This window comes from Lynx rufus, unplaced genomic scaffold (genome assembly GCF_022079265.1).
Source record: "Lynx rufus isolate CCGP_SWC_20201006 ecotype Redwood Valley unplaced genomic scaffold, mLynRuf1.p SCAF_30, whole genome shotgun sequence".
NCBI classification, from domain to species: Eukaryota; Metazoa; Chordata; class Mammalia; order Carnivora; family Felidae; genus Lynx; species Lynx rufus.
Genome location: NW_025814846.1, coordinates 1887104 through 1913071, shown reverse-complemented (window position 1 = coordinate 1913071; position 25968 = coordinate 1887104). Strand labels below are relative to the sequence as shown.

The window sequence follows — 25968 nt, the reverse complement described above, 5'->3', positions numbered from 1 at the left end:
ATCCACAAATTCATCAAACAAAATCCAGATAAACTTGGGTACCACTTTTTTTTCTTTTTTAAGTTAGGTATCATGCCCATTGTGGAGCCCAATGAGGTTGAGACCTGAGCAGAGATCAAGAGTTGGATGCTTAACCTATACTGAGCCACCCAGGTACCCTTTGGTACCACTTTTTACTGGAAAATTGCCTTTTTTGCCTTGTTGGCTGGGGAACTTAGAGCCAAACATGTTCCTTATCAGAAGTAAGTGACTCAAGCCAGGTGCTTGGTAAATCGATTTCCCCACTTGCTTTCTTTCTTTTTTTTTTTTTCCCTTAAGCATCCAGAGGAGGGCCTGATCATATTAGATGCTCAAAAATGCTTGTTTAATTAATGGATGTCCTTAAGAATACAATATTGTATCATCTTTAAAAATACTAGTTTTGGGGCGCCTGGGTGGCTCAGTCGGTTAAGCCTTCAACTTGGGCTCAGGTCATGATCTTGTGTGTTTGTGAGTTTGAGCCCCACGTCAGGCTCTATACTGACAGCTTGGAGCCTGGAGCCTGTTTCTGATTCTGTGTCTCCCAGTCTCTCTGCTCCTCCCCTGTTCATGCTCTGTCTGTCTGTCTGTCTCTCTCTCTCTCTCTCTCTGTCTCTCTGTCTCTCTCAAAAACAAGTACACATTAAAATTTTTTTTAAATATTAGTTTTGATGAATCGTCAATGAGATGGGAAATATTAATGATACAATTTCAAGTGACAACTAAAGTTGCCGAATTGTATGTACACAGCATGTTTCCATCTCTGTGAAATCTGTTTTTTGTTTACTTATTACACAGTATTATATATTATACAGTATCACAATGGTATGAAGAGTGGTTCTGAGTTATATTAAATGTGATTTTTTTCCTTTTTTAGATTTTATGTTTTACAAAAATTCTATGATAAGCTTATAGTAATTAAATAGTTAATGAAATGAATGCATATGAATAGTTTAAAATCTCAAATGTTTACAATAACATATTAAAAAAAATAATCCTTTTCCTGTTCTCTCCTTTTCTGGCTCTCCAAAGTAAAGAAATAGTAAATCTAAGTAGCCCTCTATGTGTTACATAATGGAGCTAAAAGACAGTAGGGTCATAGAAAAATAATCAGATAAAAAAGTATTTCCAACAGGAAGGAAACCATAGGAAAAGCTTATAGGAAAGGAGGGGGTAGTTCTCTGTGGACACTATTTGCACAATGGTGTAAAATTAACTATTATTTACCTCAAAAATGTGATATCAATAAATTAGGAGGGGTGGAAGGATGAGTGAGAGCTATTGAAAACCAATAGGCAATGCCTGAAATGTAAAAAAAAAAAAAGTAATCAATAAACAGCAAGAAGAAGCAATTATTTAGAAATGTGTTATAAAAGAAAAAGAAAGAGTTTAAATATTTGAAAACAGTTTCTTTTTATAGTGACTTACGTTTTTGAAAGTTAAAGTTGTAAAAGGAACATGTGCCTTTGGTTAAAAACCAAAGCAGACAGTGCCATTCCTGGCGTGCGGTGGCCACTCCTGGCATTCTTGTTGACTTGGATTCCACACTTAGTTTGTTGTTCCTTAGCTTGTGTTATATGTACTTTAATATTGTAAGGTATCAGAAATTCATCTTGGAAGTACACTGGCTTATTGGTTTTATTTCAATCTCAGATGTTTAAAAAATTACCAATAATTGGATTCCTGACATCCAGAAAACATGTTTCTTATATCAGCTTTATCATATGTACTCCACTTCTTAACTGTGCCATTGGCACAGGTCAGGGTGGTTCTGTGGAGTGCTCAGATATATATTGGATTGTCCCTGGATTGTAACCAGTAAGCTCTCCCTTCCAGCGTTCTACAACCTCATCCTAATCTCTCCAAATTCATTTTTTTTATGTTTATTTTTTTCATTTTTGAGAGAGAACACAAGTGGGGGAGGGGCAGAGAGAGGGGGACAGAGGATCTGAAGTAGGCTCTGTCCTGTCAGCGCAGAGCCCTATGTGGGGCTTGAACTCATGCACCTTGAGATCATGACCTGAACCGAAGTTGGACGCTTAACCGACTGAGCCACCCAGGTGCCCCTCTCCTAATTCATTTTAACATCTTTCCTTCTTCCCCCACCAAAACTAATTTGTGCTTAATCCAAGTTCTGTTCTTTTCCTCACTACATTTGTTTTCACCTGTGAAGCCCAGAATGACATCTAGTGTTTCTCATTGCCACTTAGAATAAGGTCTTCCCCATGCGTGTGTCTGTAGAAACATCTGACAGAATGCCTTCCTTGCTTTAGGAAACTCAGTTTCGAATGCAGTGCAAATGCGTTCAGATTTGATCCTGTCCCACAGAGCTGGGAAAGAACCTCTTGGGCAGAGTGCCTCCTTAATCGGCTGGCCTCAGCCCCTCTCCATATTGCTTCACATGCATAAATTGAGGGAGGTAAAGGGCTCTGTGTCAGAGTTTGAGTATTTTCATTTTCAGATAATCTGATACTGATGTCTTAAGAATTCTGTTTCACAGAGTTTAAAAAGTAGATGGGTATTTCACTCTGCACAGTTTTACTACATTCTGTATTTCATTTGGGCCTGCATGTGGGGAAATAGCGTGTTTTACTTTGCAGCTTCCAGGTGAGCCACAGACCACCACACCGCAGGTAGAAGTCTAAATCTTGGAACTAATTCTGGGAAATCCCCTGGGCTGTGTGTACAAGTAAGGTGTTAAAGAGAATATAAAAAAGAGAGCCTAGATTGCAAGTAGAAAAATACAAACTTCTCACTGAAATCACCCATCCATAGTGACTCTACAAGGAGAGATCCAGTGGATGAGAAAATTAGACACTTTCAAACACAGGTGAGTTTATTGAGCAGGGAGCTCAGGTGTGAAGTGTCACCTTCACCAGAGCCAAAGTCAGCAGTGGATCCTGAAGGATTTGAGCTTGTAGTTTTGGTTTAAATTTGCCTTCAAAATCCACCCCACTCTGCAATTATCCAATTACATGTGAGGGTGGATTAATGTGCCTAAAGCTCTTTTGATGTGTCACTTCCCTACTCTGAAACCTTCAGGGGCCACTGGATTGGGTAATATTCAAGGCCTTCCAAAATTGGCCCCAGACATTTGTTTCCAACCTCATTTCCTAGGACTTCCAGCTGCAGCCATGCTGGGCTCCTCCTTTTCCTCAAGCCTGGATGGTATAGCTCCCTTCCCACCTTTTCCCACCTTTCCTGTTATCACTTTACTGTGTATGTCCTGCCAGAGGACCTGGCCTCCATCCTAGGTTAGTTAGGTGTGGGATGTAGGTCACATTATTCTTCCTCCCTGAGCCTCCATCCCCCCTCCCCCCATGTAAGGGCAAAAGACCGAACTAGGAGGCTTCTTGGTGGGGTCCTTTTGAACTTTACCATTCTGTGGGTGAGCATCAGCCTTAGATTTTTTTCCTTAGTGGCCCCAGGACACAGGGCCCTTTTCTGTGTCCCTGTAGCATTTACCATTTGTTGTTTTTTGAGATGGTTGTTAACATGTTTACGTCCTGCTTTCAACTACTTTTTGAAGAGATGTTTGTAAACTGAGAGAGCCCTTTGGTAGGCTAACTTGTTTCCCTAGGATGTGGGTGAGGGAGAGGACCACTGAGTGTGTTCTACTTTGGACTTCCACCTTGTATCTGGAAGCTTCGAGGAGATGGGACTCATGAAAGATTTTCTTATTCCCCTTCTTGGGAGAGTGGGATGTCTCTTTGAGAAGAGGCACATATCTATAACATCAAGATGGAGAAGAGGATGCAGACTCCTGGAGAATTCCCTCTGGTCTTCTCTGAGGCTGCTGGGTCTGCGCTCATTCTTCGGGGTGTTCTTCCTCCACAATCCTTTCAAGACTGCCAGGTTCCTGGCATTTTGGGGTAGGATGGTAACTTCATCTTTCGCTGTGCATTTCAGGGCCCTATTTGATTACGATCGAACTCGGGACAGCTGCCTGCCAAGCCAGGGGCTCAGCTTCTCCTATGGTGACATTCTGCATGTCATCAATGCCTCTGATGATGAGTGGTGGCAGGCGAGACTGGTGACCCCACATGGAGAAAGCGAGCAAATCGGTGTGATCCCCAGTAAGAAGAGGTGAGTTGTCATGATCATGATGCCTTCCCTGCCTTCTTCTTGGTATTGATTTCTTTTTTTTTTTCCTATTCTACTGTAAGTAAGTTGCTTGAGAACAATGGATGTGCTCTATTATTCCTTTTTAGTAGAGAGTTTGTGCTCAGGACGTGGTTGTGACTCGGTGAGCCAAAAAGTGGCTTCTGAGACCATACACTGGCAGTAAGTAACAGGACTTCTTTCTGACTCCAAAACAGGGTGGAAAAGAAAGAAAGAGCTCGATTGAAAACTGTGAAGTTCCATGCCAGGACAGGGATGATTGAGTCTAACAGGGTAAGTGGGGATCCCCAAGGAAGTGCAGCCAACATGTGAAGAGGAGTAAGAAGCTTGGAGTCTGTCCGGTGGATAAGAGAACTGGGGAGCACAACAGAATATCTCTCTTTCAGCGGGCTGGCTCTGTCCTATCAGAATACTGACTGCTTTTCAGAAAGCAGAGCGAGGGCACTCAAACTCTGTGTCCAGTGTATACTCCCTCCCCCTGGGTTACTGGCTCTTGAATATGTGTTGGAGTTGGACTGTCTGGAAGGCTGACTTGTTTGGAACACAAAAAACCACCTGTGGGTATCTCCCCGGCTGCAGACCCTGTCGGAGCTGTGGGGACCCCTAACAGAAGCTGGCCTTGTTGTCCAGCGAGGAAGGTCAGCCTCAGAGCTTCCACCAACCCCTCAGACCAATGAGGCATGAGGGCTCAGTCATTCACCCCTTTTCTTCTGTGAGATTCACAGGCCAAAGAACTTCTGGAGCAGTAGGAGGGAAAAGAGACACGGAGTAGATGCCTCTGTGTGAATGTATCAGTGGCTCCTTAGGGCATGTGTCCAGGAGGCTACCATGACGTTTGTCCTTTAGAAAGTTCCAGTGAGTGCTGTGAGTCTGGATTAGGTAGAAACCTCTAACATCCCTACAACATTTTCCTGTAAACATAATTTTCCTCTTACATCAACTTTTCATTTAATCTCATAGACTCCATTTGTGAGAGATGGTCTTTTATTTAGCTCACCATTGTCTCCATTTTAGTTTTTCTTGCATGCTTTAAAATCCATTGTTCTGTTTTTTTTTCTTCTGTCCTTCCCCTCCATCTTCATGTTCTTTCACAGTCGATCAAAACGAAACGTAAAAAGAGTTTCCGCCTCTCTCGAAAGTTTCCATTTTACAAGAGCAAAGAAAACATGGCCCAGGAGAGCAGCATACAGGAACGTAAGTAGCGGCAGGGTACAGAGAGCAGACTGCCTACAGCCCCGCCCTCTCTTCCTCATTTGCACCTCCCCCTATGAGAAGACAGCGAGAGAGAGAGAGAGAGAGAGAGAGAGAGAGAGTGTGTGTGTACATGTGTGTGCGTGTGCACACGTGCACGCACACGTGACTGTCCATCCATCCATGTGTGCATGCATGTGCGGGCATACTCTCTCATTTGCACAGTCAGCATAGAAATTGGTGTGCAGAGCGAGACACTGGGTCTCTCATCCGGCTGCTCACTCTGAAAGAATGTTGGAGGCTCTAAGGAAGAAATGGTTCCAAGCCTGCCCTAGCAGGAAGTCGCTGGCACTGGTGTTGGGGGTGCCAGGCTGAGCTCTGCCACGGTGGTGATGAGCAATATTCAGCTATAGTGTCAGGTTTGGAAGAATGTTTTTTAAGAGAACCAGGTCTAGGGACACAGTGTTGCTCTCCTGGCTTCTTCCTCTTGTGTTTTCTTTCCCTGAACTTCACTCCTCTATGTTAAGAGAAGAGCTCTCTCTTCCCTAGACACCTGGAGTGGGACCTGCTTCCTGAATTACATGCATGTGCATATGCACCCAGGGTGTCCACACGGCTCCAACAGACTCAGTGTCATCCCAGAATGATCACAGAGCCAGCCTTCAAAATAAATTCCTTCCTGCTCACAGGAATTGACATGGAAGGGGGATTACTTGACATTGTCTAAGTAAAGATTTATTGCAAAACAATAAACAGTAGAAAAGGCCATAACTGAGCTATATAAACTTTTAAGAACCAATTTAATCCTGAGAAGTACTCATGTTCTGCCATATGCCTTGGAAACTAACTGTTCCGACCCTAACCATAAACACCAGGTCACGCTGGTGAAATATTTCTCATATGGCTCATGGTGAATTGTAAACGTCTCCCCTGCTGCCTCGCAAGGAGGGGCTCTGGGGTCCTGGGCTGTGGGGACTGGCAGGAGATGGACTAGTTCCAGTTGGGAAGGTCCTTTGTCTAGGCCAGCCTGATTCACAGTCATGGTCTACGTAGGTCATTGCCACCTGGACTGGTAGCTACTAGATCCAAGGGTGCCCTCATCCAAATGGAGGTTAAGTCTCATAATCCTGGCCAGTTCAGTAAGAAGCACTAGGTGCAGTTACTTCTGCTTATGAGCAGTAGGAGGTGGTCTGAAGTGAGATCAGTTCACTTCAGTTCACTGGAGCAGCCTCAGAACCTCCATGCCAGACCCAGCCTGGGGAGGATTTGCTGTTGGGTTGCCCAGCTAAGGGTTGGGGTGAGAGTTGAAACTGCCTAGCGCTTATTGTCTAGAAGCTGGGCTCATCCCCTGTGGTCTGTGCAACTCAGGTCAGTGTTGAAGGCCATATCTCACACTGCATGAAGCTTTCCTTGAAGGGTTTGGACAGAGTGAGTCAGTATTGGGCAAAAAGCTCCTTGGGATGATGATAATTCTGCTTGCTCTTTTGTGCACCCTCGGAAGGAAATGGTGATTTCAGGGGCAGAGCAGAGACCTGGGTTCTGTAGCTACAAATTTAGTCAAACCAGGTACTCTAAGCCTTGGAAAGTCACCAGGCCGGTCCTGTTGGGCTGTAGACTATAGATCACTTCAGAAAGGCCCTCCGGCAGCAAGTTGGACAGCATAAAATACAGGTATCTTATCTGACGTTGGGGCATTCTTTCTGTAGCAAAGTTCTTAACCTCACTATAATTATAGGTCTTCATAGTATTTCATACTTCTGTCACTAATGCTCACCTTGCTCTGTATTCTTCCTTCCCCTTGTCTTTTTTCTCAATTTTCTCTTTTGTCCCCATTTCTTTCCCTCCCTCCCCCACCCCCTCCTTCCCTCCTTCTTTGTCCTTGCTGTCTGTGAAATCAGGACTTCCCTGGGTTAAGTGACGATTATTATGGAGCAAAGAACCTGAGTAAGTCAAACTTACACACCACTAACTCTATTTCTGGCATGAGTGGAGGTGCTGGGGATGGGGGTATAGGGAACGTGGGTGAGGGCAAAGGGTGAGGGGAGGACAGTGTTGAGAGAACTCATACCACAGCAGGAAGAGGAACAAGTGGCTCTGAGTGTCACACTTTTGCTCTGGATCCCTGGTACCCTAATAAAAGCCTGTCACTCATGTCTGTGTTTTCCTTTTGTACCTTGAAGGAGTGGGGAGCCATCTTGGCTCCCTGCCTTAGAAACAAGGTGGGCAAGAAGTACTTCTTCAGGGGTGACCACTCAGCTCATCTAGCCTATTGTTGAGGTGAGGGGTGCCTGCTGGTTGGATTCTTCTCCTAGTGACACAACATTAAAGAATTGGGCTTAGGAATGAGGTGTTTCAGTCTCTCTGAGGGCAAGAGTACTATGGAGCCCTTTACCCAACATGCATCTGGGACATCCCAGCAGGTTCCAGGGGCCTCAGCAAACAGCTGTGGGCTGGCTTTCCATGGAGCATCTCTAAGGGGCTGAGCCGGGGGGCAGGTCTCAGTAGCATTTATGGACCATATATATCTAATGCCTTAGCTTGGGAAAACTCTGACCTCTCCCGTCTGGAAGATAATTCTGGAGTTGAAAATGAAGGAACCTAGATGGCAGGACCTTAGCGTCCCCTCTGTGCACAGAGGGGCGCGTACACATGGCTCTGCCGGGCAGGTTCCGTCCAGGTATACTCTCCTTCAATAAGTAATAAAGTCACGAAGGCAAAGGAGCTTCCTCAGGGGATTGCTCAGGAACTAGCCTTGGGGGCCACCACAGCCAGTCCTTCCTATGGGGGCCACAGCATATCACAGTCTGGAACAGTGTCATCTTGGCTGAAACGAGCAGTGTCTCTGTCCATAGTTTGTTGTATCTGTGTCCCATCTTCATTTGCCTGTTGTCTTGGGAGCAGTGGGCTCTGTTTGGGCCACACTGTGCCTTGTGCCTCCTTTGAGCGTGGCTGCTCTGCCCACACTCAGATGTGGGCAAGTCCTGGTGGTCCGAGGCAGGAGGGTTGCCGTGGCCTCCATATGTTCTTTGTTGTCTCTGTGTTTTGACATGTCTGTCTTCTTGTGGCTGGAGGAGCATCATCCCTCACCATTGAGGCCAAGCTAGGAGGAGGAAACTAGACAGTGGTGGCAGGAGGGCTCTTGGTGCCACCGAATGGTCAGAGCATCGTTCCCTGGTGACAGCTCAACTTAGCCAGTGCTTAGCCTCTTATTTCTGGAGCACTGCCCAGTTCTGTACACTTCAGGGGCTCTGTCTGGGCAGGAAATTCAAGAGCAACCTGGTCCCTGGACTTCTCTTTGCTGCTGTCCCTGCCTTGCCTTTCCTATTGTTAGCTTTGGGAGATGTGTTTTGAGATAGGATTTGGAAACCACCCAAGTCAGTTCTTTTGATTCAGACGAAGAAGATGCTGCCAAAGAACGGAAGGCTTGTAGTGTCCAGGGAGGGACTTGGCAGACCGAGAGGGCTCTGGGGACAAGTGCAAGATGGTCAGGGGCTCTGGATTGGAGCTGTGCCTCCCAGTTGGTAGCCTGGATGTGGCAGGCCTCTCATGGCCTGACTTGGTTGGCAGCTCAGAGTCTTGCTCCTGGAGCATTTGAGTTTTGTGCCACGTGTGACCTCTCAGTGGTGTGTTCTGAATCGGAGTCTCTTTTTTGTTGGCTTGCAGAGGGAGTGACATCCAACACCAGTGACAGCGAAAGCAGTTCCAGTAAGTGTGTGTTGCTCTCCCTCATGTCGTGTAGCTCCACCACGTGTCCTGGCCATCATCCTCATTCCGGCATTGCATGGCTGCCGTTTCCGTTCAGAGGCTACTGCTTCTTTTAGTCATGTACACTTTGAGATCCTGGAAATGCTGTGGCCATTTTGTCCTTATGGGGTGGGGTTCGGGCCATGAATTAAAGGAGAGTATAAGCCCCGCACTTCTGGCCAGGACCTGACTGAAAGCTGTCCCTGGGGCCCTGGGAAGGGTGAGCTGCCAGTAAGTCAATCCCTGCCACGGGCCTCACGGGCTATAAATGCTGCCAGTTTTACACATGGGTTTGGAGACCAAAAGGCAAATGGCTCCCATGGGATATTGTCCTGAATTGCCTTTCCAGGTCTCTAGGATCTCCTGGGTTAAGGCTCGGTGTCCTTGTCTTTTTTTTCCTGACCTAAATGATCCAGGAACTGCCTAGTTTTCCTTCAGAGATCCTATGACCAAGCCAGAGAAGCCACAGTTGAAACCCTATGACCTTTGGGAGCACTGGCCTCTTGGGAGCTGTGGCGAGAGGGCCTTGTACAGTCTGCCCACGAGTCTTAGGCTCAGAGGAAGCCCATGAGCAAGCATCCCAGGGCCTGATGCAGATGTTGCTGCCTTTCCCAGCACTGCCACCAGCCACCTGGGGACCTCTGGGCACCCAGCACCAAGTGGCTTGGTGACTGTTTTAGGAAAAGCTTGTCACTGCTGAATATACAGAGCTCTACCATGAGGAGAGAACAGGGCTCAGCATTGCTCTAAAGGGCGCTGGGGACCTTAGCCCAGCCTTGAGCCACTTGTCTGGATGTTTGTCCCAGTGTAGGGGGGAGGGAGAGGTAAACCGTTAAAAGGGCAAAGTTAGGCTGCAGCTTTGGGGGCCTGCGTGAGTGCCCTGATTCCCCTGCCTGCAAATTATGGGATGTGGGTAGTGTTTCTCGACCTGTTGAAGCTTCCTCATAATCCTTACCAGAGCAAGAGGGTAACTGAGCACTGAGGGTAACTGTGACCTCTAAGGACAGTTCCTGAGAAATTGGGGTGGGTTTGGGTGGAGGCTTCCTGGCTGGCGGGTCGTGTCCCTTTGGTCAGCTATATTTTGCTGAACAAGAGGACTCCTGATTCCTGTCCCAGGGGTGGTGAAGGGCTTCCCGTCCTTTCTTGTTGGTGGGAAGCACACAGGCCCACAGGGCAGGTGTTAGCAAGTACTGCCTGACCAGGCTGTTTTCTGGCAGAGGTGGGGGTGGGGTGAATGTTGTAGGGGGACCAGGACACAGGGAGGCAGATTATAAAGTGCTAACATGTCTCCCTGTTTTGTTGCAGAAGGACAAGAGGACGCAATTTTGTCATATGAGCCAGTGACGCGGCAAGAAAGTAAGCCCCCTTCTGAGAGTCTTGCCTTCAAGCTAGTGTCATGGTCGTGGGCCAGCACAGCGGTTGGCCATGTGGGCAGAGGGGAGAGCGAGGGTGGAGTATGAAGGCATGGCTCGTTGCACATCCAGCCCCTGGGCACCTCCTTCTCTTCGACAACTTTCTATCATTCATAGAGAAGGGGGAAAGGAAACCCAGTGTGCACCCCTTGCCATACCTTTGTTGCTGCCCCGGGTGCCTTCCAGAAGATAGGGCAGGTTTGCAAAGATGGCAAAAGTCAATTTTGGTGGGCGTGACTGTTGCCAAAAGAAAGGTTCTGGTCCCTCCCTCCAGTGGCTCCTCTGAGAAAACCTTGCCTAGCTGCGGGTGCCCATGCAGAGATTTCTCCTGAATCTGCTGGGAGGGGAGATGTTTCTGACTTCAGACTTGCCTTGGCCTTAGATATTTTCAAATTAAAGGCTCTTTGATGTCTTTGTAGTTAAAAGCTAGAGAATGGGCTGCATACACTCTGCTCTGTCTGACTGGCGGCTCCAGAGCCTAGGTGTTCTAGGCAGACTTGGAGGTAGAATAGGCTGTCTGGTGGGAGGCCTCACTCACTGCCTCCATGCTCTGTCTCTCCAGTTCACTATGCAAGGCCTGTGATCATCCTGGGCCCAATGAAGGACAGAGTGAACGATGACCTGATCTCGGAGTTCCCGCATAAATTTGGATCCTGTGTGCCACGTAAGAGCCCAGGAGGGTTTTGGGAGTGAGGCATCAGTGCCCAGGGAACTATTGCTCTGATGTTTTATGGAAAGGGTCTGGGGCCAGGTTCTAGGGTTCTCTGAGTACAGGGTATATCTAACACTCTGGAAGAGATTAGGTAGCAATAGATCCCCACAAAGCTCATGGGGTTGGGAGGCCTAAGACATCAGTCTGGCCTGCTTCCTTCCTTGGAGAGAAGTTTGAATGGCAATGGTCAGGAAGGATTGGACTAATGGCGGGGGGCGGGCAGCCCGAGTGGTGTTGACATGGCCTGGTGGGCAGCTTGTTAGGTTTGTTGGCTCCCATACCACATTAGGCATCCTCTGCCAGGTTTTGGCCCAGGAAACCCCACCTTTCTGGTCCAGTTTAAGCTAAAGCAAATAGCTCTCTGTGTGTGAGACCTGGTAATTATAAGAGAAGTAGACAAGACAAACCTCTTTTCAGCTGCTTCCCCCCTCACCCCACCACGCATCTGGAAAATACTTGAGTAGCCCCGGGACCCAGGTAGAGAAGAACAGGTCATCTCTTTGGGCCTGGGGTAGGTCATTGTCCTCAACCACACAGCATTTCTTCTCTTCCTTCAGATACTACTCGGCCTCGGCGTGATAATGAGGTGGATGGACAAGACTACCACTTTGTGGTCTCCCGAGAACAAATGGAGAAGGATATTCAGGACAACAAGTTCATCGAAGCAGGCCAATTCAATGATAATCTCTATGGGACCAGCATCCAGTCGGTGCGGGCAGTTGCAGAGAGGGTAAGAGGAGAGGAGATGGCCCTGCTAAATATAACCCTCAAAGGAAAAACAGAAAAGTTCCTGCTGACTCTCCGTTAGGATCCTCCTCCTCCTGGCACAGGGCCAACCAGAGGCGTGTCAGCTCTGTGTGTTCCCAGCCGCTGGAAGGAGGTGGCTGTCTGTCTCCATGCAGCTCACCCCAGCGTGTCCCCCACATGAATAGGGACCCTTCTGCAGATGTGGCCTTTTCTGGGGGTAGGAGAAAAAGGTGGCACCTGGGTGCCTCAGGGGTAGAATCTTCTAGGCCTCTCTGGGTGGCCCCAGGTTCCTCCTCCCGCCCCCCCAGGCAGATGTTTGGGTTGCCACCCGGTAAGTGCTTGGGACTGGGTAGAAAGGGACTGGGTGGGCTAAGAACAAGTCTTTGCCTTTTCAGGGCAAGCACTGCATCTTAGATGTTTCCGGCAATGCAATCAAGAGGCTGCAGCAAGCACAACTTTATCCCATTGCCATTTTCATCAAGCCCAAGTCCATCGAAGCACTTATGTAAGTATTTGCTGAGACTCAGACACTTCCAGCTAGGAGAGGGCCCTGGAAAGGAACAAGAAAATAAACTGTTTTGTTGGGCAGGGGTGAGCTCCAGTGGAAGGTCAAAGGAAAGTCTGTACCCCATCTCTGGTCACTGAAGGCTCCTTCTGATTTGAGTGCCCGTGCATGTATTCCCGGTTGTGCATTTACTTACTTACTTACTATTTATTTATTTATTTATTTATTTAATTTAAAGTTTACTTATTGATTTTGAGAGAGAGGAGAGAGAACACAGGCAAGGGAACGGCAGAGAGAGAGAGAGATGGAAAGAGAGAGAATCCCAGGCAGGCTCTGCACCATCAGTGCAGAGCCCAACATGGGGCTCAATCCCACGAACCGTGAGCTCGTGACCTGAGCCGAAATCCAGAGCCAGACCCTTAACCGAGTCAGCAACCCAGGCGCCCCATCCTGGTTGTGCTCTTAAACCTGGAAGGTTTGTGGAAGTTGTTTAGCTATGGGCCACTGCTGCTCTCAGAGAGCAGCTGAGTAGCTTTTCAAGGAGCCTGGAGCAACCCTTTATGTCAATCAAAACATAGAATCCAGTTTGTTAACCATTTTTCTTCTGTGTCTGTGGCAGGGAAATGAACCGACGGCAGACATACGAACAAGCAAATAAGATCTATGACAAAGCCATGAAACTGGAGCAGGAGTTTGGAGAATACTTCACAGGTAAGAGTTCCTGCTGCCCGGCTTGGGTAACATGGGACAAGCCAGTCGCCTATTCTGGAAGTGTCTCCAAGAGGCTTAGATACTCGACACAGACTTTCTGGATGCTTTCGAGGTCACACCTTTTGAAAATACTCAGGTGCCTCCCATCCAGCTGGAGGATAATCATTTTTCAGTATCAACCACAACCATCCAGCTGCTTTAGATCATTTTGTTCATCCTATCTTCGTGTCCCTGCCACATCTAAGGCTCCCTGTGTCACTTTGCTTCCTTCCCAACTTGTCCCCTCCCCAATCCAATACTCAGTTTTGCACGTTGTAGGTGCTGAATATATGTTTGTTGATGATGTTGGTTCCTCTGTGTGGTATTCAAGTTGTCTGGCAGCATGTGTGTGTGTGTGTACCTGCTCACCTATCCCGGAAGGTCAGTTCCTAAAAGGTTGTGACGGTTTCTGTGTCCCATGTTGCTTACCTTTAAAGGACAGTGCCCTATGTGTGCAGGTTGGTGCTAAGTAAACCCCTGCTGGTGGTGCCACCAGGTTAAGTAGGGAAAGTATGCATGGCCATACTTCTCAGACCTGGGCTTTTGGAGCTCCCTTTACCATTATGTCCCTGTCTTTCCTCATGTGCTGGGCTGGCCTCTGACATGGAGCAGATATGACAGCCCCAGGAGCACTGCCTCTTGCTGAAAACTGTTTCTTTCAGTTTTTTCTTTGGATAACTGAGATTTTCCTAGTCTTCTGCTAAGGCTGTTGAGAATGACCTGCTGCTGGCCTGACGGCAGCCAAGAGCAACATGAGCCACAAGGTCTGGCATCTAATGGATGCTCAGTAAACCTTTTTTAAGCAATACATGTTCCTCTTCGTTGCTGCTTAGTCTCACTGTCTCAGCAAGTTGACATTAAGCCCTGGGCTTGGAGCACCTGCCAGTTTCCCTCGCTGTCCTGGGCTCACAGGCTGGTGAGACTGGCGCCCACATCCACGTGGGCATCTCTGCTGGACTGAGCTGTAGGGTGGCGGGGTCAGGCTAGATTGCCGGGTTGGGGGGTGCTGTGGAGCACATTAATAATTTTGTTTTCCTCTTCACTGTAGCCATTGTACAGGGTGACTCACTGGAAGAGATTTATAACAAAATCAAACAGATCATTGAGGACCAGTCTGGGCACTACATTTGGGTCCCATCCCCTGAAAAACTCTGAAGAATCCCCACCAAGCACTCTCTTGTGAACAGAAGACATCAAGTCCCTCTTCCCTCCTCCCTCTTCAGTCCTGTCCCCACCAGGAGAACAAATGACTACTGTTCTTGTCCCCTTTTTTAGATATGTCCCAAAAATTGAGTTTTCTAGTCCTGTTCTGTTTTTTTAAATTTTCGTTTGATTTTAGTTTACTTTTTGGGATGATGCCATCTCACTTCATCACGTGACTGTGCCCATTCCTGCATGGACCTTTCCCAAGCGCTAGCGCAGGTGCAAATCCATCAGAGTCATTGTTTTCATAAGAACCAAGCAGAAGCGAAGAGAAGAGAAGAGGACCTGCCAGAAAGATAGGCTCTGGACAGCTGCACGGCTTGTGAGGCGAGCTCAGTGCGCCGCGTGCCGAGATGCCCCGGGCATTTCTGCCTGTCGTGCTGCTGTCACGCGGCGCTGAACGGTGTAACGTATGGTGACAGAAAGTATCTTATTTATATATAGATATATATATGTAATTTATATAAAATATATAGAAATTATTATATATATATATTATACACTCTCATATAATATATATATATTCACTCACATTTGGACTAGAAAATCTATGGAGACTTCATCAATGGTACTGTGTTATTAGAGAAATGCTTTAATTTTCATAATCCAATCAGATGGCATCTTATATCCCAACTGGTTGGGGAGGGATCGAAAGCGGTAGTAAGTGCTGTACCAAGGGCACTCACATATGGTCATTCTCTTGAAAGCGGAGGTTTGCTCTAGGACTGGTTGTGAGCGGGGCTTGTGCCTGGGGGGCGAGAGGGTTGGAGACTTGACCCAAAGGCGCTGCTGCCCTCGAGGTGCGGTCAGTCCTGTGTGTGGACAGAGAGAGAATGGCTAACGATGCTCCATATTAAATTGCCTATTGTTTTCTGCCACCTGATGTGTCTGCATGAGAGGTTTCCTTTTTGTTCATTTTTAAGCTGCTGTTAAACCAAAACCATGTTGTGCTACCGTGTCAGCCTTTTCATTCCAAATTTTACTTTTACTATTTAAGTGAATGCATAGAATCCAATTTGACCGTGTTTTAAAGGCTCATGATGTGGAGGAGCCAGGCCTTGTGATAGAGTAGGCGACCTGGGCTCTGCCGTCCAGTCAGCAGAGGGGAAGTGGGGGCTGCTGAGAAGTGGGAGCTGGGGCTCTGTGTTGTGATGTGTCCCTTTCTTTACTCATGCACCCGGGACGCACTGGACTCCACTAAGACCCCTTTGTGCCCCCCCCCAACAGGGATGGGGTGTCACTTGCCTTCCCGTTCTGTGCTGGGACCATGGGACAGCACTGGGCTTGGCCAGCCACGTAACAAGGAGTTTGATTTGGGTTTTGTTCACAGCTGCTTCATATGCCCTACCCTTGCGCCCTCACCAACAGCTGGTAGCTTACTATTTCCTCAAGAAAGTAGACTTTAAGGCTGTCAGTTTGACCTGTAGAGCTGAGAGTCACTCACTGGCGAGACATGAAACCTTGTTGGTTTTCCCCAGAGTCAGAAGGCAGTGACTGTGGTCAAAGGAGTTTTTCCCTGACCACGAGAGCAGGTGGCAGGTGCGGCTCGGGCCCCGCCCCTCCGTGCCCTTTGGAAGCCACCAAGCCTCTCTCGCCCCCACAATGGAGGCATCATGCAGGGGAGGACGGGGTGGACATGCTTGGCCCCAGGGGTGAGTCTTTTGTTTCCTAGCCCACTGGGTTGTGACCAGTGCAGATGATGCCACGTTGAAGACGCTTTGAGCACCACCAGCCAAACATAGGAAATCTGTTAACAGTCCTCCTACCAGCATAATGAGGCCAACTGTAAAGTGTGGGGTCCAGACCGAGGGTAAAGAAAGGGCAGCAGCTTTACCTGGGCAGTTCACTGGATTGAAGGCAAAGAGGGATAAGGCGATGGCCGATGGTGACTCTGGTGAGGAAGGGGGTGAGCAGGGAGTGTTGATTTCTCCAGTGTTAACTGATGTACTCTGAGTGGTGCTCAACCCTCTGCCCCTCCCAGGGAAGAAAATCAAGATTCAAAGTAAGCATGACACTAGTTGATTTACCAGTGTTCCTTCCAAGGAGACATATATTTTTTAATAAATGATAGTTGCAATGAACTGTGGTTTGGAGACCTTCTTGAAGGAGTGGAGAAGGGAGGGTGGGGGCACAGGGAGGGTGGGAGAAAGGCTCAAACCTCTGGGGTCCTCAGTGACTGTCTGCTGACTAAGTCAGGTTTTCCTCTGGATGGTTCGAGACCCCTGCGGTTGCACCAGTTCCTTTATGAAGGCTGTACGCTTGGTCTTCTGCCGTAGCCCCCAAATGTTGCCTCCGATAGCACCAGCCAGTGGGGGGCGTGTCCGTATTCTTGGTGGCAAGATGCTGACATTTCCCCCAAAGGTACAAAAGATGTGAGCCGCCTGCTGCAGCAAAGACATTCGGTAGGGAAAGCAGGGGCCAAGCTAGCAGCAGGGAGCTGAGTCATAAATATGGCAAGAAAAACCTGGCCTGCCAGCTCCCAATGTTTCCAGAAAGCACTGAGGGCTCAGGGGAGGCCCTGACGAGCAGGGCAGGTGGCCATCCCCCTGCCGCCTCCTGAAGACAGCAGGAGCACCGAGAGCAGGAATGCGCGACATGGCTGATGGCATTGCAAGCTTCTGTGGAACAGCCTGAGGAGGCACCACCGTGATTATGGTCAAGAGCAATGACTGACCAGAAGAGCATCCCTGACATGTGGGCTGAACCACACAAAGGCCGATAACCCTTACCTGTTTATGGCACTTTCTAGTTTGCAAGGTGCTTCTTTTGACATGCTCTCTCATTTGCTAGAAGGTAGGCCGACAAAAGAGAGTCCCCAAGTGTTCTGTGAGGGCTTAAGGGAGTCTGGCTCCCAAGTGCAAAGGGAACCAAGAACTGGCCTTGTCACCCCACCATGTGAGGTTCAGTCTGTCTTGACAGCAGCTGTTCATCCTAGGGGAGACTCAGCTGAAGAAAATTCAGCCCCAGCGGGAACATACTGAGCAACTTGGAAACCCCCAAAGTATACTACCTCACCAACCCTAAGCTCTGCTGTGACCAGAGGGATAGAGCCCCATCTCCGTGAGGAGTCTGTGCCAGGATCTCTCCCCAGTTCTGCTGCTGATGGCCCAGCTAGTCACACCTCACTTTCTTCATCTCTAACAGACCTTAAGTGAAAACATTCGTAAGATCATACTCATGACTACAAAAAACATTTGTTCAGAGACACATGACCAACTTTGTCTTAAGGCGAAAGCACTGCTAGAAATTAGCTAGTGAAAGCCAAATCTTTATCCAAAATGTGTGTAGAAGTTGTGCTCAAGGATGAAGCCGATATGGAGGCAGAAGAAAGTGGGAGTCGAGCAGCAGGACTGGAGAGGGCCTGGAGGTCAAGGGTCAAGCAAAAAGATGGGACTGTAGGGAACCTGGACTCAAGCAGAAAGGCCAGTGCTAAAGGGAATGGAGCCCTTTCCAAGGGACAGTGCTTGCCTGGTGCCAACCCCTGGAAGCCCAAGGTGTCAGAGAACCTTGTAGGAATGAGATGAGCATGTGTTCAGAGAGCCGTTAGCTTTCTCGAGGCAATCCAGTCCAACAAATGAGTGCTGAAGTTGGGGAGTAGTGCACCAAGCCGTCCTGGCCCTGGCAGGATTCATTTAGTCTCCATATTCTCAAGTTCTGTCCTTCATGCCCATTCCTACCTTGGATTTCATGGCTTTGGTTCCATTGATCTTTTTATCCATTTAGTCATTGCCCTGGCACCGCTAGGATATTTTGCCACCACACAAATAATTTTTTTGTATGACTTTTTTTTTTTTTTAGAGAGGGTGCAAGCGAATGAGGGGCAGAGAGAGAGAGGCAGAAGTGGAGCTCATGCTCACCTGACGTGGGGTTCACACGAACCGTGAGATCATGACCTAAGCCGCAGTCAGATGCTTAACCGACCGAGCCACCCAGGCCCCTACAAATAACTTTCTGAAGCTCAAATTACACATGTGGAAAAACCTCCCCCACCCATCACTTCCAAGAAAGAGCAGAACTGGCTGCCACAACGCCTCTGTCCCTCCCCAGCAAATGGGGTCTTCGTACCACGCACTCTGCCCGAGAATAGAGGAGCTGCTTTAGCAGTGATGACCTAGATTTTTCTCTGCAGAGCCGTGCCCCTTGTCACACTATGACACCCACTGGTGGTTTTCATGCTGCAGATGAACTACCTGTGTGTCCGGTCCCTGTCCCGCCACTGGCACTCTAACCGGATGTATCCAGCGTAGTTTGAGGAACTGGAAAAGGGGTGGTTTGAGAACAAGGATTCAGACCCTCCTGGTCACCGTGAAAGGCATATGCAAGAGGATGTTCTCCTGACTGGCCTTCCTGTCCCCAGAGTCATCCTCCCTGTAGTGGACAGAACCAGCCATATTATGCTCTCCCCTTCCCATGGGGCCCACAGGGAGAAGTTCAAGCCTTAGCATGGCCCTTCTGCCACCAGGCCTTGGCCCTTCTCTCCTGCTTTATCTTTTGCTATGTCCCCATCTGCTCTGACCATGAGTTCCCTGAACACCACAACCCCATGTTTTTGCTCACACTTCTTTTTCTGCGCAGTGTGGCCACCCCATCTTGAAGACTCCTCTTAATGTTTTCAGACTCAAGAGTTACCCTCGTACACTGCCTTTCCTGAAGCACCTCTTCTTCCCTCCCACCTCTTAGGTCAACTTGACTGTCCATTCCTCTGTGCTCCATTAGACCCTCTAAAACCGTTTGTCACTAACAGCTGACATTTATTTTGTGTTCCTATGTGACAGGCACTGTACCAAGTGCTTTACACATTGAAAAAAAATTTTTAATGTTTATTTTTGAGAGAGAGACCAAGCATGAGAGGGGGAGGAGCAGAGAGAGGGAGACACAGAATCGGAAGCAGGCTCCAGGTTCTGAGCTGTCAGCACAGAGTGTGACACGGGGCTTGAACACACCAACTGTGAGATCATGACCTGAGTTGAATTGGATGCTTAACCGACTGAGCCACCCAGGCACCCCACTGCCTTGCCCATTTTAATCACTTATTGCCAACAACAGCCCTATGAGATAAGTGCTCATATTATCTCATTTTCCAGATGAGGAAACTGAGGCACAAGGAGGTGCCACAGCTAATAACCAGCAGGGCTGAGTCAAACACAGGCTGTCTGGCTGTAGTAGTTGTGCTCTTAAGTGCTACACTGTGCTGCCTCTCACTTTGCCACACTTGGAACATTTTATTGCCCTTATCTCTTTCTGCCTTCCTGCCCTTGACTCCTCTTTGAGAGCAGAGACCACATCTTATTCATCTGTAAACCTGCAGCATTTAGCACAATATCTGTCATGTAGCAGGTGCTCAGTAAAAAAGAAGAGATGCACTAGTCTTTGGTTCAACCTTGCTGGGGAGAGATTTGACTAGGCCTAAACCTGTGGGGAATACAAATTTTGTTTTTATGGTCTATGGAGAGCTTCCGTTCTGGAGTCCCTGCAACTTCCTCTGGGATCTTGCTCCATCAATTATGACTCCTTTTCATCTCCAACCACTTCCTCTCCTTTAGCTCCTACCCCCTTCTTTTCACTCTGCTGTCTTCTCACCAAGAATTCAACAATCTCCCTACTCTACCACTTACCATCCGTGTGTTCATTCAACACGCTTATCGAGAGTGCCAGAAAGTTCTCAATGTCAGCCACAACCTCCCAACCATGATGTTCACTTCAAAGACTCCTTTCTGAGTCTTAACATGGTAGAAAGAAGAAAATGTCATGTCCCTGCTCTCACCGTCAATGTCATTTCTCCCTGGGCCACTTGGGCTTTTTTTTTTTTACTCCTTCCCTCACTCCTCTCCCACTTCCTGAGTGCCACCATTTTCCTAGTCACCTGGGCCCCAAACCTGATGTCTCCCCCTTTGGTCATTGTATTCAACCTCTTACCACAACGTGTTGATTCTTTATGGTATCTGTTCAATTTGGTCCTTTGCTCTCATCATCGCTGCTCCTATTCTCACAATAACAAGAGCCACAGCCTGGTAAGCACTTAGTGATAGGCACTGTGAGTGATGCTGAAAATACAACGGCAAGTCAAAGAATACAGTCCCTGCTCTCAAGGACCTAATAGTCTAGTTGGGGGAGAGCAACGAATAAGTCAATAAGTATATAATTACACATTATATGAAACATTCTGAAGGGCGTACACAGGATGTAGCAATGGGATTATATAGTGAGAGGACCTGCTGAGGGAAGGTGCCCGAGAAGGCTTCCCTGAGGAGGTGACATTCAGGTTGAGACTTGTAAGATCAGTAGGATCAGCCTGGTGGAAGAGGGGGTGTGAGATGTGGGATACGGAATTATTTACCACCCTCCACTGGCCCCATTGTGCTTATCCAGGATTATCTCCTGATGGTTCTCTACAAACCACTCTAGACTATTTGTATTTTTTTTTTTTGACCTGTAAGCCAGGTCTTTGTGTGGAGTGTTTCTGGTCCTCATGTCTATGAAATCTATCAAGCTCCAGCTCAAATGTCACTTTCCACGAAGATGTCACTGATCACTCAAGGAGAGCCTTCCCCTTGCCTTCTTTTGCACCACTCCACCAGGTTATAGGGAACATACCCTGTTCTTCCTTGCATGCTAGCTAGCTGTCCATTATGTACTTCTCTAGCCAGGCAAAAAACTTCTAGAAGGCTGGGATTGCATCTGGTATCTTTGTATCCCTCACAGCAGCTAAAATGTGCCAGACGCCCAATAAATGATTCTTGAGTGAGCTTCCTCTTTCTGGACCTGTCTTAATCTAAAACATGAGGGAAGTTGCACAGATGAGCTCCAAGGCCTCTCTCATCAATGATGATAAAGAGAAATCCTAAGGGACGTGCACTATGAATCCTCAAAAAGAAAGTTCATGCCTTTTGCAATGTTTGGTTCAGAAAAATATGAACAATGATGGAGATGACAGAGAAGGTTTAACTACAGCTGCCAAATAACATGGCACATGAGCACATTAGGTTCCTACACAATTAAACATTACACACACACACAGAGGCCATGTGCCTGCTGTGAGAGAGCAAAGGATACAGAAGAGATGCATGGACTATGACAGGGCAAATACCCTTTCCCCAGCTGGGAAGATGGGTAGAATTCCAGAACAGCTTAAAAAAATGGAAAATTTTGTCATAGAACAGAGTGCAGATTCCAATTACTTACAGCTGGACAAAGAAATGGTGCTACATGGCAGGGGGGCGGGGTGCCTGGCTGGCTCATTCGGAAGAGCATGCAACTCTTGATCTCGGAGTTGTGAGTTTGAGTCCCATATGGGGTGTAGAGATTACTTAAATAAAAAACTGAAGAAAAGGGGCACCTGGGTGGCTCAGTTGGTTGAGTGGCCATCTTCAGCTCAGGTCATGATCACATAGCTCGTGAGTTCGAGCCCCATTTCGGGCTCTGTGCTGAGAGCTCAGAGCCTGGAGCCTGCTTCAGATTCTGTCTCCCTCTCTCTCAGCCCCTCCTCCGCTCATACCCTTTCTCTCTCTCAAAAATAAATAAATGTTAAAAAAATTAAAAAAAAGAAATGGTGCTAGGGAACTAGGAGAATGGACATGCCAAATATACCACTCAATGCCCTTGTATGGAGGGTTCAGGTGCCCCACGGTGGCAAATAGCATTTCCTGGCAGGATTTCCAGATGAAGTTTATTTTGAGAGAGAGAGAAAGCATGAGTCAGGGAGGGGCAGAGAGAGAGGGAGATACAGAATCCCAAGCTTCGCACTGTTCAGCACGAGGCCCAATGCAGGGCTGAAACCCACGAACTGTGAGATCATGACCTGAGCCAAAATCGAATGTTTAATCGACTGAGCCACCTCGGCCCCCCTGATTTGAATCATTCTGGAGATGACAAACAATAGGGAAGACAGAGGGAATAAAAACCACAGTCGGGACTACTATGAGCAGAAGAACACAAAACACGAAAGAAGTTAACCCGTATCACTGGAGTTGCCCCATAATAGGTAGGAAGCCTTTCCAGGAGGTGATACAGATCTCCCAGAGTATGAGAGAACAAGAGGGTGTCAAGATTTAGTGGGTGTGGGGAAACACAGAACCCCTACCACAGGGCATGAGTCGAATAGCAGCATTCAAAAAACACATAATCAGACATCACTGTAAGAGCTTGGCATGTTTACTCATCTGTTCTTTCCAAAAACTCTGACTACATTTTATAGATGAAGAGACTGAGGCATGGAGAAGTTGAGTCATTTACCCAAGGTCGTACAGCAAATAAGTGCAAGAGCAAAGACTTGAACGTAGGTGATTTTGTTCCAGGGTGCACGCTTCTGTGCTACGCTGCCTCGTCTAGTTTTTACCATGTCCCATCTCAGTTTTTCTTTGCAGTCTGGCTTTTGCCCTGAGCATGCCACTGGAACTGTGCTCTCCAAAGTCAGTATGGCTTTCAAGTTACCAGATTTTACGCCTTTGCAGGCCTCATACTCATCAACCTGTCTGCCATATTCAACATTGTTGAAATATTCTCCCACCCAGAATTGAAACCTCATCTCTGATTATGACTCTACAGTAGTCCTCACATTCACCATCACTGTTGGCACAACTGTAATTCCAGTTTAATTCTTCATTATTTCCATTCTTTCAACAAACCCCTAATTGTATATCAGGCCCTGCGGATACAGTAGTGAACAAAACATATAGGTCTCTGCCCTTATAGAGCTTACTGTTGAGGAGATAGACATTAAACAAATAATCACACAAATAAATACATATTTATAAACCAATAAGTGCTGTTAATGAAGACATGGGGCTTTATAAAAGGGTGAAATAGGAAAATTACAGTGGCCTCCAAATAAGTCTTCCTTCCTCTACACTCTTCCTTCTCCAATCCAATGTACCTACTATTGCCTAAATTAATATTACTAGAGTCCGTCTCTGACCCTACCACTTGCCAGCTCAAATTCTTTCAGTGACTTACAGAATAAAATCCAAACTCCTTACCCAGATATTTGAGATCCTCCCTAATCTGGTTCCAACCTAGCTTTTTAAGCTTTTCCCCACCATTCCCCAAGCACTCTATGCTACAAATATACAGAACCTTTCACTGTTCCTCGGATAGAAGGACTGCATGCCTTTGCCATGCTGTCATTTTTTTTTTTTTTTTTGGTCAGGAATACCCTTCTTTTTCCTTATGTTCAAATTTTATATACATCTTTAAAGTCCAGTTCGACCTTCCCCATAAAGCACTTTCTCATCACCTCCTTTGGAATCTCAGCACTTTCCCTTCACTTTTTATAGGATTCATATTCTATCTTTAATATTATAGTCACTCTAATGCAATAAATGTAAGCCTAACCTCTTCCTATATTAGAGCGTAAACTCATCGAGGGCAAGATCTTGGTCTAGACCACCATTATTCATTGGCTGTAGATAGATTAATGAAAGAATGAATGAATGAATGAACAAACAGATGAATGAATGGTTGGTGAATTCCTGATTGACAATATGGAGGGATCATAAATATGCATATATATATGAATATTTTCCTTGTATTGTCATTGCAGTTTAACAGAGAGCTGTGGGAAAGCTATCATATCAAACAAATGCTGCTCATTTCCACCTGACTCTACCTCTCTTTTTTTGAAGATTTTTTTTTTAAGTTAGGGCACCTGGGTGGCTCAGTCGGTTAAGCGCCTGACTTCGGCTCAGGTCATGATCTCACGGTTTGTGAGTTCAAGCCCCATGTCAGGCTCTTTGCTGACAGCTCAGAGCCTGGAGCCTGCTTCAGTTTCTGTGTCTCCCTCTCTGCCCTTCCCCTGTTCACGTTTTGTCTCTGTCTCTCAATAAACGTTAAAAAAAAGATTTTTTAAAATTTATTTTGAGAGGAGAGAGAGAGAGAGAGAGAACCGGGAGGGGCAGAGGAGAGAGAGAATCCCAAGCAGGCTCCATGCTATCAGCGTGGAGCCCCACACAGGGCTTGATCTCACAATCCTGGGGTCATGACCTGAGCCAAAATCAAGAGTGGGACACTAACCGACTGAGCCACCCAGATGCCCCTAAAGATTTTAAGTAATCTCTACACCCAACGTGGGGCTCAAATTCATGACCCCAAGATCAAGAGTCCCGTGCTCTCCCAACCGAGCCAGCCAGGCTGCCCTCACCTTCCTCCACCTCTTAATCTAACAGGTGTACGCTTTCTAGGGGGGAGGGGCCCCACCAAAGGAGACATGGAAATCATCTTCAATACTATGAAATTGTGGGTAGCAAATTCAAGGACTTGGGAGACCATGTGGTGTTTTCTCTTCTTACAAAGGAAAACTGGTACTTAGGAATAGAAAAGAATATGTGGAAGATGAAATGGCTGCCTATAGAAATGGAATTTTAGAATAGGATTTGTTTTGTCTGGACCATAGTTTAAAATACCAGATTGCTTGGCTCTTGGCTAGGGACAGAGTTCTCTATGATAACTAAAAAAAAAAAAATGTGTTTACCCAGAGCCTTGCTGATCTGATAAAGAGAACTTGAAATTGAAAATGGAAGGGAAAGCAGAAATGCCCTGATAATATTATAAAATCAATTACTATGGATGATATCAGATATGACAACAAGAGCACTATTGTAAGAGGTGCCCATTCAGTCACAGAATACATCTGGGAAAAGAGTCAGAGTCATAAACAGAACTTACAGGGTTAAGGTGTTTCTGCATCAATGCACAGCACATGCATCGGGTTGAACCATATGAAATTGCCAACATTCAACCATTTGGGGCTTATAAATTTGCAACTTCATATGGTACCACCTAATATTATGAAGCAAATATGAAATTTTAGTTTATTAAGACTTGAAGGAATGAAACTTACAACTGGAATTTTGCATCTAGAGGAACACATTCTTAAGAAAACCAATGGCTTTGAGAATGGGAGGTTACATAGTGCTGTCTGCATAGAAATCCACAAACATGAGGGGTGCCTGGGTGGCTCGTCAGTTAAGCGTCCAACTTCGGCTCAGGTCATAATCTCACTGTTCGTGAGTTCAAGCTCCACATTGGGCTCTGTGCTGACAGCTCAGAGCCTGGAGCCTGCTTCGGATTCTGTGTCTCTCTCTCCCTCTGCCCCTTCTCAGCTCGTGCTTTGTCTTACTCTCAAAAAAAAACAAAACAAAAACAAAAACAAAAACAAACAAAAAAAAACAGTAAAAAAAATTTCTTTTGTTAAATATAAAAAAAGAAAGTCAACAAATCAGCAAGAGGGACTGTTTGTTCTTTAGGTCCTAATTCTGACTAGTAATGAAGAGCTGATTGGTGAAGGGGAAATTTGAAGAGCAACCATTTTAGCTAAGAGTTTGTAAGAATGTAAGGCTGGACACAGTAAGGTATTTTGCCATAGAACTTAAGAAGGCAGACTTCAAACAGCTCAGAGAAAAGAAAGGTAGCATGAGGGCAAAGAAAAAGCAGGGGTCCAGGGGCGCCTGGGTGGTTCAATGGGTTAAGTGCCTGACTCTTGAATTTGGCTCAGGTCATGATCTCATGGTTCTTGGGATCAAGCCCCTTGACCGGCTCTGTGCTGAAGGTGAAGAGCCTGCTTAGGATTC

The 25968-nt window shown here is 47.0% G+C and overlaps 1 protein-coding gene across 8 annotated transcripts in view; it reads left to right on the top strand.

The window, feature by feature from the left end:
* The window catches only part of DLG3 (discs large MAGUK scaffold protein 3), a 58109-nt gene extending 41624 nt beyond the window's left edge, over nucleotides 1–16485 (top strand). For 3 of the 8 annotated variants that reach the window (XM_047092515.1, XM_047092521.1, XM_047092523.1), the window contains 10 exons: nucleotides 3928–4104; nucleotides 4338–4413; nucleotides 5235–5334; nucleotides 8995–9036; nucleotides 10381–10431; nucleotides 11050–11151; nucleotides 11757–11929; nucleotides 12342–12451; nucleotides 13071–13162; nucleotides 14250–16485. In XM_047092515.1, the coding sequence (XP_046948471.1) occupies nucleotides 3928–4104; nucleotides 4338–4413; nucleotides 5235–5334; nucleotides 8995–9036; nucleotides 10381–10431; nucleotides 11050–11151; nucleotides 11757–11929; nucleotides 12342–12451; nucleotides 13071–13162; nucleotides 14250–14356 (1030 nt within the window). In that variant the 3' untranslated portion in view covers nucleotides 14357–16485. Of the gene's footprint in view, nucleotides 1–3927; nucleotides 4105–4337; nucleotides 4414–5234; nucleotides 5335–7229; nucleotides 7276–8994; nucleotides 9037–10380; nucleotides 10432–11049; nucleotides 11152–11756; nucleotides 11930–12341; nucleotides 12452–13070; nucleotides 13163–14249 lie in introns of all 8 variants that reach the window. The other 5 variants (XM_047092520.1, XM_047092518.1, XM_047092517.1 and 2 more) reach the window with 3 other exon arrangements.
* The last annotated feature ends 9483 nt before the right edge of the window (nucleotides 16486–25968 follow it).